This window comes from Coregonus lavaretus (assembly GCF_964263955.1).
Source record: "Coregonus lavaretus genome assembly, chromosome: 17".
Lineage (NCBI taxonomy): Eukaryota > Metazoa > Chordata > Actinopteri > Salmoniformes > Salmonidae > Coregonus > Coregonus lavaretus.
The window spans coordinates 24,622,546-24,635,394 of NC_140004.1; the positions used below are offsets into that span (position 1 = coordinate 24,622,546).

At 43.1% G+C, this 12,849-nt stretch overlaps 1 protein-coding gene across 1 annotated transcript; it reads right to left on the reverse strand.

The window, feature by feature from the left end:
* Nucleotides 1-204: 204 nt before the first annotated feature.
* Nucleotides 205-12,636, reverse strand: LOC311145190 (arginine/serine-rich coiled-coil protein 2-like). Its single transcript, XM_084181400.1, has 10 exons — nucleotides 12,497-12,636; nucleotides 6,540-6,696; nucleotides 6,236-6,276; nucleotides 3,347-3,516; nucleotides 3,109-3,216; nucleotides 2,809-2,931; nucleotides 1,635-1,714; nucleotides 1,277-1,545; nucleotides 956-1,045; nucleotides 205-860 (listed from the first exon to the last, which is right to left on the reverse strand). The coding sequence occupies exons 1-10, from the start codon at nucleotides 12,500-12,502 to the stop codon at nucleotides 675-677; spliced, it is 1,230 nt and encodes a 409-aa protein (XP_084037526.1). The 5' UTR covers nucleotides 12,503-12,636; the 3' UTR covers nucleotides 205-674.
* Nucleotides 12,637-12,849: the final 213 nt, after the last annotated feature.

The following is a 12,849-nucleotide window of genomic DNA, read 5'->3' on the forward strand; positions in this document are numbered from 1 at the left end:
AATTGACTTTGGGCCAGTTAGCCATTCCCAGATTAAGCATAAAAAAAGTGTGCATTTTACCATTCATGTTCCAGTTTTACTTAGTCAATGCTGTATGCATCCTCTCAGCAAAACTCCTTTGGAAATACGTTTGTTACACCCACCACATTTTTGTTGCTGTGTAAAAAGCATTCATAGCCGAAACAAACACCAGGGATCACTTCCTCAACACAAAGGGACTTTTATTTCAAGGACATATGTAACACTATTGTTAATTCCTTCCATGAAACCATCGGATGCCTGGTAGACATCTTAGTAGTATGATCCACTTATGTTTCTATTCAGTAGAAAGGAAATGGAAAGATTATGATATAACGCTATATTTTGACACTTGATCTACCATTACAAATGTATACAATATTTGTAAAAAACAATATGCAATCACATTTCTCTAACAGAAATCTCAATCCAGCCAGCATCACTCATTAAACTATTGCATCATTCTGAAAAGATGTACAGATTTCTTAACACTCAGTATCTATTTACATGGGAATGTTCGAAGACATAAGATTGTTCCTAAATAAATTACAGATCCAATGCAACATCATCCATGCAAGCTTGAGTGCTAGCTATGAGTGGAGAGACCTATATGAGGAAGAAAAAAAAACTAGGGCAAGTCAGTGCATGGTTTAGTATTAGATGGCGTCCATGCCCCGTGAGAATGAAGAGCCGAAGCCTAGTCCCATGCCTCTCTGAGTGTGGGTCTGGGACCTGGCCATCTCGTACTGAACGTCAAGGTTATGGAACATCTCCTCCTGCTGCTGCAGGGTCTTCAGGCCTTGGTCGTTTAGTGGCTTTGAGGCCTCACCTTCCTCTTCCCCCTGGCAGGACAGACATCACAGTGTTAGAAATACAAGGCGCTGCGCAGCATGGTACACATTCAACTGAGAAAATAAAAGGACACTGTTATACATACTTTGATGCCCATCAGTTTACGAAATTTAACATTTTGGTCCTTATTTCCAAAGTTCAGCTTCTCCCACAACTCAGCTGTCTGGGACTTGTCCTTCAAAACCAAACAATTTGAATGTATTAGTAATTTGCAACAATCAAGCCACCATGAGCGGAGTTGCATGTTTTTCTCCAAACGTTTTCTTTTCATTAAGTCACTAGTTGTACATTCCGGACATAACAAAGCACAGTAAAGATAATCTGCTCCATCAAATAATAAACAGCATAGACTTATTGCACTACATTTTCTGTTTACTGTACAAGGAATTCAAAAATAAAATCTTACCCCTTCCTTCTTTCCCTGCCAGAGCTTCTTCCTTTTCTTCTCCTGCTCAGCAAACTTCATGGGGTTGACAGCAGAGGGATTGTAATAGCTGGGCACAGCAATGCCAGTCTCTGCTAAGGTTTTGGCTTGTAGGGCTGCCATCTGCGCTGCCATGGCGATCTGGGGCGTGACCTGGGTCCCAGAGGCCAGGAGAGCTGCCACGTTGAGGACAGGGTTGGTAGCAACTGCAGCGGCAACTACTACTGTGTCAGACAGCAGGGGGGCTGGAACTAAAAACGATACAAAAAACAAGGTTAGTGACCAGCTTCTATGATTTAACTCAATTTGAAATGCAATTGATAGCCGAGGAGTGTCTCACCTGCAGGTACCTCCTGATGCTGCTGTTTCTCCAACATCTCTTTTTCTTTCTGCTCTTGCAGTTTCTTTGCCCTTTCCAACCTGGAGATATAGAGCAGAGTGAAGGGTGTTCATATTTGTCAGCCAGGCTTTAGGAGCAGAATGATAGATTGTCCACTATCTAATCGAGATACTCAAGAAACTAATCATGAGCCTCGCAGTACCTCTAAGGGTGTTTTCACATATAGTCATCTTTAAAAGAATCGATCTCAGTCCTCTTTAAAGTGAACTCTGGGGTAAATAAAAAAAGCAAAAGAACTCAGAGATATAAGATAACGCTGCAGACGTTTTTGTGAGAAGACATGGTCTTACAAACACCGCTCTAGCTCTGCCACCTTTCACCGCAGATGCAGAAGGGCGATATCTGCGGATGTGGTGGATTGAGACGCAGCCCATGCAAAAATACATATCTCTAGTTTAAACAGACAGATTTTGATGGGGATTTTCTATTATGTTTATTCGTTGTAGGCTAAGGGTTAACATGTAAATATTATTGGTAAGAGAATAAATAGCAATAGAATAACTGCAGATTAAATATTGATGTAACTGAACATTTTACTACTGCCCCTTTAAGAGCTAGAATATATTTTGTACCCTATGTTCTGATTCTCACCAAATATGTCATCTTCTCACACTATTAAAACCCCACAATCAATAAACAGTTTATGACACTCTCTTAGCCTATAGATCACATATTGCAAACAAATAAACTGAACTAAAAACTCCACACATTTTGGAATTTCTGTGCATCCTTGACAATCGCTAATCAATATCCAAAAACAGAAAACTTTTCTCTGCAAAGCTGCACATCATCATCTCTCTTTTGTGGCACCAATGTGAGAGTTTATGGCAGGGGAAACGGTGTTGCAGTAGTCTAGTGCGGTGCCGGAATAATGACAAGCGAACCTGGGGAGCTTTGTGTTCACAATAGAACCGGGCGGCAGAATTCAAGCGAACCGAACTCAGACCACCTCTCGAGATGGTCTCTGTTCGGTTTGAATCGGGGGGCTCTTTTGAGAGGTCTGAGTTCCTTTGGAGTGTTCACACAGCACAAAATATTAAGCAAAACCACACTGAGTTCACAAAATTGTGCTGAAAGGGACCAAGTGTGAAAACATCCTAAGATGCTGCGGTACCTTCTGGCCAGGGCCTCTTGTGCATCCATGGCAGTGTTTCTGCCCCGGAAAGCCTGGGGGCTCACAGATCTGCTACGACTCTTCTCTTTTCTGTGCACTTTCTCTGTCTTCTTCTTCCGCTCCCTAAAAGAGACATTATAGCATTTCAAGGTCCACAGAAAGATATGCATTCAGTCACACACAACACAATTTAACAGACACATGGTTACTAACTTACAAAGAGTGGCAAATTTGAGGCACACAGGAGTGGTTACTAAAGACAAACAGACAATGGTTGGGAGAGAAGCAAGCGAAACCCACCTGCTTTTGCGGCGGTGTTTGGTCTTTGAACCCGACCGGGACCTGGCCCTCTTCTTCTTCTCCCGCGGGGACCGCGATCTCCGTTTGTCCCGACTTCTGCTGCGACGTCTAAAACCGTACAAAAATACATGTTTTATTCTTATAAAAGAAAACATGCAACTCACTCTCCCCAGTTTACTGTGACCAATCTCAATACATATCAAGACATCATGTAGCATCTCACTGAGCCTAGACCCACCTGTCCCGTGAGTGTGACCTGGAGTGGCTCCGTCCCTTCTTGTCTTTGCGCCGGTGTCGCTCCTCCCCATTCTCTGCAGAAAGTCTCTCCCTGCCCCTCTCAGTCTGCTCCGGCTGATCATCCGGCTTGCTGTGAGATTTTGATGGCTTCTCAGACACCCTCCTTTGTGCCTGTTTTAAGAAGAAGGTGTCTCTTTCAGGAAAATAGTGCAACAAAGAAAGTTAGTACAACGGTTTGATACAGAAGATACCAAAGCATGTTGAGAACTCTTGCTCACTTTAGACATACCTTCCCCTCATATTTAGAAAGACTGATCACCAGAAACCAAAACAGTTTGACGGAGCTACACTGTCGGTCCACTTTTTAACTGTTTGTTTAAATGCTTTTTTTCCTCTACTGTTTGAGTGTAACTGGAGAGATATTTGAAAATGTATTTCCCTCCAATGTACCAAGACACATACCCCAACTTGTAGCGCATAAGTTTTGTTAAGGTTTTGTCAAGTCTACCACCTACTTAGTTTTGTTTCAATCATATTATGGAAGGCACATGTATTAAACGCCTTATATAGTACCCAAAACTCAATGTAGGTTACCGTGGATCATCACCTCTGAGACAGCTTTAATACATACGTTTTAGTTCAGCACTTAATTCCCTCCCCTATCTACATGTGCATGCAGCCAGGAAGATTTCAAAGGTAGGCTAAGAATGAATTTGGATTAATAAGGTTACTGCCAGCAGACTTTTTTGACTTTGAGTAATTGCAAAAACAATGCAGCTTGAAATAAACCCAGTAATTGGCAATTGAACCCAGTAAAAGCCTAATGTTAATTTCCTTTATTTGCAATAATTTTCTAGGAGGCAAGTATGAGTTTGAATGGCTGATAGTTACCTGTCCGAGTAGTAGGCATATAATTTTGCTATGTCAGCAGCGTCTTCAGTTCAGTGTCTCTTCGTGCTTTAGCACGCTGAGTATGATTTATTGTAGAAATGTTATCATGTGATCTACACACAGGATTTATCAAAAATCTCATATACAGTGCATTCGGAAAGTATTCAGACCCCTTGACTTTTTCTAGATTTTGTTAGGTTACAGCCTTATTCTGAAATTGATTAAATTGTTTTTTTCCCCTCATCAATCTACACACAATACCCCATAATGACAAAGCAAAAACAGGTTTAGAAATGTTTGCTAATTTATTAAAAAACAATAAACAGAAATATCACATTTACATAAGTATTCAGACCCTTTACTCAGTACTTTGTTGAAGCACCTTTGGAAGCAATTACAGCCTTGAGTCTTCTTGGGTATGACGCTACAAGCTTGGCACCCCTGTATTTGGGGAGTTTCTCCCATTCTTCTCTGCAGATCCTCTCAAGCTGTCGGGTTGGATGGGGAGCGTTGCTGCACAGCTATTTCCAGGTCTTTCCAAAGATGTTAGATAGGGTTCAAGTCCGGGCTCTGGCTGGGCCACTCAAGGACATACAGAGACTTGTCCCAAAGCCACTCCTGCGTTGTCTTGGCTGTGTGCTTAGAGTCGTTGTCCTGGTGGAAGGTGAACCTTCTCCCCAGTCTGAGGTCCTAAGCGCTCTGGAGTAGGTTTTCATCAAGGATCTCTCTGTACTTTGCTCTGTTCATCCTTTCCTCGATCCTGACTAGTCTCCCAGTCCCTACCGCTGAAAAACACCCCCACAGCATGAGGCTGTCACCACCATTCTTCACCGTAGGGATGGTGCCAGGTTTCCTCCAGACGTAACACTTGGCATTCAGGCCAAATAGTTCAATCTTGGTTTCATCAGACCAGAGATCTCATCTTGTTTCTCATGGTCTGAGAGTCTTTAGGTGCCTTTTGGCAAACTACAAGTGGGCTGTCATGTGCCTTTAACTGAGGAGTGGTTTCCGTCTGGCCACTCTACCATAAAGGCCTAATTGGTGGAGTGCTGTTGAGATGGTTGTCCTTCTGGAAGGTTCTCTCATCTCCACAGAGGAACTCTAGAGCTCTGTCAAAGTGACCATCAGGTTCTTGGTCACCTCCCTGACCAAGGCCCTTCTCCCCCGATTGCTCAGTTTGGCCGGGCAGCCAGCTCTAGGAAGAGTCTTGGTGGTTCCAAACCTCTTCCATTAAGAATGATGGAGGCCACTGTGTTCTTGGGGACCTTCCATGCTGCAGACATGTTTTGGTACCCTACCCCAGATCTGTGCCATGACACAATCCTGTTTCTGAGCTCTACGGACAATTCCTTCGACCTCATGGCTTGGTTTTTGCTCTGACATGCACTGTCAACTGTGGGACCTTATATAGACAGGTGTGTACCTTTCCAAATCATGTCCAATCAATTGAATTTACCACAGGTGGACTCTAATCAAGTTGTAGAAACATCTCAAGGATGATCAATGGAAACAGGATGCACCTGAACAATGAGTCTCATAGCAAAGGGTCTGAATACTTATGTAAATAACGTATTTCTATTTTCTAAAAACCTATTTTCGATTTGTCATTATGGGGTATTGTGTGTAGATTGCTGAGGATTTTTATTTATTTAATCAATTTTAGAATAAGGCTGTAATGTAACAAAATGTGGAAAAAGTCAAGAGGTCATCACACTTTCCGAAGGCACTGTATATATTCTTCACCATCTACTATGGCTACACTCAAGTGACCAAGAAGGATAAGTTAACGAGACATATCAAAATAAATTTTTAAAACATGTCAGTTTTTCCATTTAAGTAATTCCATTAAGTCTCTTAATAAGCTTTGAATCAGGTTTCATAGCCTAGTGTGGTTTGGTACTTACCATGGTCAAAAAAAAGAAAGACACTATTGACATTCAAGATGGTGACAATACTGCAGCCTACTTTTAGTTCACTAAAATTAACTAAGATTAGTTACCTCTTCGCTCCTGCTGCGACTTCGTCTGTGCTTTTTGACACCTGTAAAAGTAACAAAACAAATCGATGAGAACAGTGACCAAATTCCACTGCACTATTAAATTAGGGTTGACTCCGACGAGTCACCTGTAGTGCTTGACTATTTTGGACTGTTCTATCAACACGGTACAGCTGCTCTAAGCTTACGTCAAATCCAAACGATGACCAGTTTCTGGGATGTGAGTTACCAAGTGAAGTTAACAAAAATGTATTACCAAAACTACAAACAACATTATGAGTTACCAAATTTAGTACATTTAACTCACTTGATTTGCGTTTTCGGTCCCTGGAGTGTGACCTCGATCGTGAAGGATGGTGTTTGGAGCTTCTGGATGATTTGGAGGATTCCATAGTGTGTTTTCTTCTGTCCGTGTAAAGAGATCCCATCAAGGGTAGCAGGTTGGTCGAATCAGCATCACTTGCCTAAATTAAAGTAAACACACTGACACTGATCAACCTTACAGTTTATTGGTTCTTTAAGCAGCACTACGGGAAGACAATGTTTCAGCACAAAACAGCATCCCCACCGGCACCACTACCTTCTAGGGAAGCTGAATGATGACTCAAGTGGCTGTGTTATCCCACTGAGCTAAAGACATTAATTCCGAGGGCCAACACTAGTTTTCAGGTCTCAGGCAAGGTTACTCATCAGTCACACCAACTGGGCCCTTACACTGACTTTGATTCGCTAAAGATTGCCTAACATAAATTGCTGGTAGTAGCTAAATAGCTAACATTAGCTAATTGTCTCCGAAGTTACCAACCCTCCTCCTGGATAGGTACCGGATATGCAGGCGTTTGCACTAAGTCAACCCAACCAACACCTATTCAAGTACCTGATGGGCATCTGGTTAGATAAAAATGGAGGCTGCAGGTGGCAAAACAACATCATTGCTACCGTTAGCTAGCTAAGTTAATTAAGGGTGTTTTCACATATAGTCCTCTTTAAAAGAACAGATCTCAGTCCTCTTTAATGTGAACTCTGGGGTAAAAAAAACATCAAGGTCTGAGTTCTCTTTGTATTCACACTGCCCTTGCCTTTGAATGAGGACTCAACTCTTTTGCCAGTTCACTTCACCTATTTTGTGGTACGAGTCCTCTTTGCATTCACATTGCTATGTTTAGAAAGGAACCAATATATTTTTCCAACATTCACTCAATGCACTGTGGGTTTTTACCAAGTGCAGGACAAGCCATTCCATCAGAATGTGTTATTGGACAGCTAGATATACCATATAAACTATATCTAACTGTAAGTCGCTCTGGATAAGAGCGTCTGCTAAATGACTAAAATGTAAATATACACACACACAAACGTATGTGGACACCCCTTCAAATGACTGGATTCTGCTATTTCAGCCACACCCGTTGATGACAGGTGAAAGAAATCTAGTACAAAGCCATGCAATCTTCATAGACAAACATTGGCAGTATAATGGCCTTACTGAAGAGCTCAGTGACTTTCAACGTGGCACCATCACTGTTTCCAACAAGTCAGTTTGTCAAATTTCTGCAAGTCCCAACATCTAGTGGAAAGCCTTCCCAGAAGAGTGGAGGCTGTTAATGCAGCAAAGGGGGGACCAACTCCATATTAATACCTATGATTTTGGGATGAACTGTTTGGCGAGCAGGTGTCCACATACTTTTGGTCATGTAGTGTACCTACTTATACTTTGGAAGCTAATAGATTGCATTTAGTTAAAAGGTGAGACATAATTGTAATCAGAAGATACTATTAACATGTAAATATTAGTGGCACAGTGGTCTAAGCATCTCAGTGCTTGAGGCGTCACTACAGACCCCCTGGTTCGATTCCAGGCTGTATCACAACCGGCCATGATTGGGAGTCCCATAGGGCGGCGCACAATTGGCCCAGCGTTGTCCGGGTTTGGCCGGTGTAGGCCGTCATTGTAAATAAGAATTTGTTCTTAACTGACTTGCCTAGTTAAATAAAGGTTTTTTTTAAAAGAATACCTGCAGATTAAATAATGCTGTAATTGAAAATTGTACACCCAATGTAGGCTACTGCCCCTTTAAGAGCTAGAATAGATGTTGTACTCTGTGATTCTTAACAAGTACCTACATTGGGCTGTAGCAGCCTACGAACTGCTCCCGGACTTACCTATTGCTGTTCACTGGACCTTATGCTCACTTAGCTACACATCTGATGCCCGCTGGACTGTTCCTTTACACGGTACCCCATCCTGTTGATCTGTTTAGCCTCAGCCCAAACTTTCGTCGCCATTACCAGTTGTTGTCTTAGCCCTCTCGAATAACACCTGTGATTGCGTTATGCCTCTCTCCCATGTCAATATGCCTAGCCTATTGCTGTTTGGGTTAGTTGTTATTGTACTATTTCACTGAAATAAGTCTCTCACTGTTGCCGCTTGCTACAGACCCCCCCTCAGCCCCCAGTTGTGTCCTGGACACCATATGTGAATTGCTTGCCCCCTATCTATCCTCAGAGTTCGTACTGCTTGGTGACCTAAACTGGGATATGCTTAACACCCCGGCCGTCCTACAATCTAAACTAGATGCCCTCAATCTCACACAAATGATCAAGGAACCTACCAGGTACAACCCTAAATCCGTAAACATGGGCACCCTCATAGATATCATCCTGACTAATTTACCCTCTAAATACACCTCCGCTGTCTTCAACCAGGACCTCCGCGATCACTGCCTCGTTGCCTGTGTCCGTAATGGGTCCGTGGTCAAACGACCACCCCTCATCACTGTCAAACGCTCCCTAAAACACTTCAGCGAGCAGGCCTTTCTAATTGACCTGGCCCGGGTATCCTGGATGGATATTGACCTCATTCCGTCATTAGAGGATGCCTGGATGTTCTTCAAAAGTGCTTTCCTCTCCATCTGAAATAAGCATGCCCCATTCAAAAAATTCAGAACTAAGAACAGATATAGCCCCTGGTTCTCCTCAGACTTGACTGCCCTTGACCAGCACAAAAACATCCTGTGGCGTACTGCATTAGTATCGAACAGCCCCCGCGATATGCAACTTTTCAGGGAAGTCAGGAACCAATATACACAATCAGTTAGGAAAGCAAAGGCTTGCTTTTTCAAACAGAAATGTGCATCCTGTAGCACGAACTCCAAAAAGTTTTGGGACACTAAAGTCCATGGAGAATAAAAGCACCTCCTCCCAGCTACCCACTGCACTGAGGCTAGGAAACACTGTCACTACCGATAAATTCAATAAGCATTTTGCTACGGCTGGCCATGCTTTCCACCTGGCTACCCCTACCCCGGCCACCAGCTCTGCACCCTCCGCTGCAACTTGCCCATGCCCCCCCGCTTCTCCTTCACCCAAATTCAGCTGCAAAATCTGGACCCCTACAAATCAGCTGGGCTAGACAATCTGGACCCTTTAAATTAGCAGCCGAAATTGTCGCAACCCCTATTACTAGCCTGTTCAACCTCTCTTTTGTATCGTCTGAGATCCCCAGAGATTGGAAAGCTGCCGCGGTCATCCCCCTCTTCAAAGGGGGTGACACTAGATCCAAACTGTTACAGACCTATATCCATCCTACCCTGCCTTTCGAAAGTATTTGAAAGCCAAGTTAACAAACAGATCACCGACCACTTCGAATCCCACCGTACCTTCTCCGCTATGCAATCTGGTTTCCGAGCTGGTCATGGGTGCACCTCAGCCACGCTCAAGGTCATAAACGATATAATAACCGCGATTGATAAAAGACAGTACTGTGCAGCTGTCTTCATCGACCTGGCCAAGGTTTTTGACTCTGTCAATCACTGCATTCTTATTGGCAGACTAAATAGCCTTGGTTTCTCAACTGACTGCCTCGCCTGGTTCACCAACTACTTTTCAGATAGAGTTCAATGTGTCAAATCGGAGGGCCTGTTGTCTGGACCTCTGGCAGTCTATGGGGGTGCCACAGGGTTCAATTCTCGGGCAGACTCTATTCTCTGTGTATCTCAATGATGTCGCTCTTGCTGCTGGTGACTCTCAGATCCACCTCTATGCTATCTTGTATACATCTGGCCCTTCATTGGACACTATTAACAAACCTTCAAACAAGCTTCAATGCCATACAACACTCCTTCAGTAGCCTCCAACTGCTCTTAAACGCTAGTAACACTAAATGCATGCTCTTCAATCGAACGCTGTGTGGACAACTACAAATACCTAGGTGTCTGTTTAGACCGTAAACTCTCCTTCCAGACTCACATTAAGCATTTCCAATCCAAAGTTAAATCTAGAATCGGCTTCCTATTTCGCAACAAATCCTCCTTCACTCATGCTGCTAAACATGCCCTCGTAAAACGGACTATCCTACCAATCCTTGACTTCGACGATGTCATTTACAAAATAGCTTCCAACACTCTACTCAGCAAATTGGATGTAGTCAATCACAGTGCCATCCGTTTTGTCACCAAAGTCCCATATACTACCCACTATTGTGACCTGTACGTTCTCGTTGGCTGGCCCTCACTACATATTCGTCACCAAACCCACTGGCTCCAGGTCATCTATAAATCACTTCTAGGCAAATCCCCGCCTTATCTTAGCTCATTGGTCACCATAGCAACACCCACCCGTAGTATGCGCTCCAGCAGGTAGATCTCACTGGTCATCCCCAAAGCCAACACCTCCTTTGGCCGCCATTCCTTCCAGTGCTGCAAATGACTGGTACGAACTACAAAAATCTCTGAAGCTGGAGACACTTATCTCCCTCATTAACTTTAAGCATCAGTTGTCAGAGCAGCTTACGATCACTGTACCTGTACACAGCTCATCTGTAATTAGCCCACCCAACTACCTCATCCCCATATTGTTATTTACATTGTTATTTATTTTGCTCATTTGCACCCCAGTATCTCTATTTGCACATCATCTTCTGCACATCTATCACTCCAGTGTTAATAATAAATTGTAATTATTTTGCACTATGGCCTATTTATTGCCTTACCTCCATAACTTACTACATTTGCACACACTGTATATATATTTTCTATTTTCTATTGTGTTATTGACTGTACGTTTTGTTTATTCCATATGTAACTCTGTGTTGTTGTTTTTATCGCACTGCTTTGCTTTATCTTGGCCAGGTCGCAATTGTAAATGAGAACGTGTTCTCAACTGGCTTACCTGGTTAAATACAGGTGAAATAGAAAAATATGTTGTCTTCTCACACTATTCAAACCCCACAATCGAATAAACAGCTTATGAAGTTCGCATAGCCTATAGAGCACAACATTTTCCGCAAACCTGCACATGATTTAGTGGCGCAGTGGTCTAAGGCACTGCATCGCAGTGCTAGCTGTGCCACTAGAGATCCTGGTTCGAATCCAGGCTCTGTCGTAGCCAGCCGCGACCAGGAGACCCATGGGGTGATGCACAATTGGCCCAGCGTCATCCAGGGTAGGGAATGGCCTGCAGGGATGTAGCTCAGTTGGTAGAGCAAAGCCATGGTTGTGGGTTCGATTCCCACGGGGGGCCAGTATGAAAAAATAAAAAAATAATGTATGCACTCACTAACTGTAAGTCGCTCTGGATAAGAGCGTCTGCTAAATGACTAAAATGTAAAAATGTAATGATCATTTTCTCTCTTTTGTGGCACCAATGTGAGGGCTATGGCAGGGGAAACGGTGTTGCAGTAGTCTAGTGTGTGGTGCGGGAATAATGACAAGCGAAACTTGGGGCGCTTTGTGTTCACATTGCCCTAAAAAAAAAGAGAACCGGGCCGCGGAATTCCAGCTAACCGAACTTAGACCACCTCTCGAGATGGCCTCAGCTCGGTTCGCTTCGGGGGCTCTTTTGAAGGGTCTGAGTTCATTTGGAGTGTTCTCACTGCACAAAAAATTAAGCGAACCGCAATGAGTTCACAAAAATTGGCTGAGAGGGACAAAGTGTGAAAACACCATAACTAACGTCGTTAGGTAGCTACGTTAGCTAGTTTGCCAAAGAATGCGCAACTCAAGGTACATAGATACGTTAGTTAACGTTAACTTAGGTAGGTAGCTAGCTAACAGTAACAGAATCCGATTTCGACCAATACAAATCAAGTAGAATTTCCATTTATTTCCGAAATCAACACGACATAGCTACCAACTGGCAAACGCGACACGTTAGCAGGCCACGGCCAGAGACGCCATCTTGATTAAACAAAACATCTTTAAAATAGAAACAGCTAGCATAAATTATTCTATGAAATCGATGGTAATGTAAATTGTGAACACTTACCGCCATGGGTCACTTGAAGAACCCCCGTAAAAATAAATGTGAGTTGTTCTTTTCGTGCTGTCGTTGAGTTTCGTTCGATGTCCCAGCAAAGTCCTCCCACTCCCAGGCCGTTCTGTTACAACAGAGAGCGGAAGAGGCGTAGTAAGAGGTTTTACTCCGACGAAAATCTGTCCACGAAAATAAACCCATGAAGTGAGGATTTTTTTGTATGGTTGTCAATGATAGTGTCGAATTTGGTCAACAAACAATCATTGCTAATTTGCTGCATGAAGCTTATTTTATAGAATATAAGTTTCGTAATGGTTAGGTTGTTACGAAAGCATTGATATAAGTGGACGCACTTGGTATTTCGG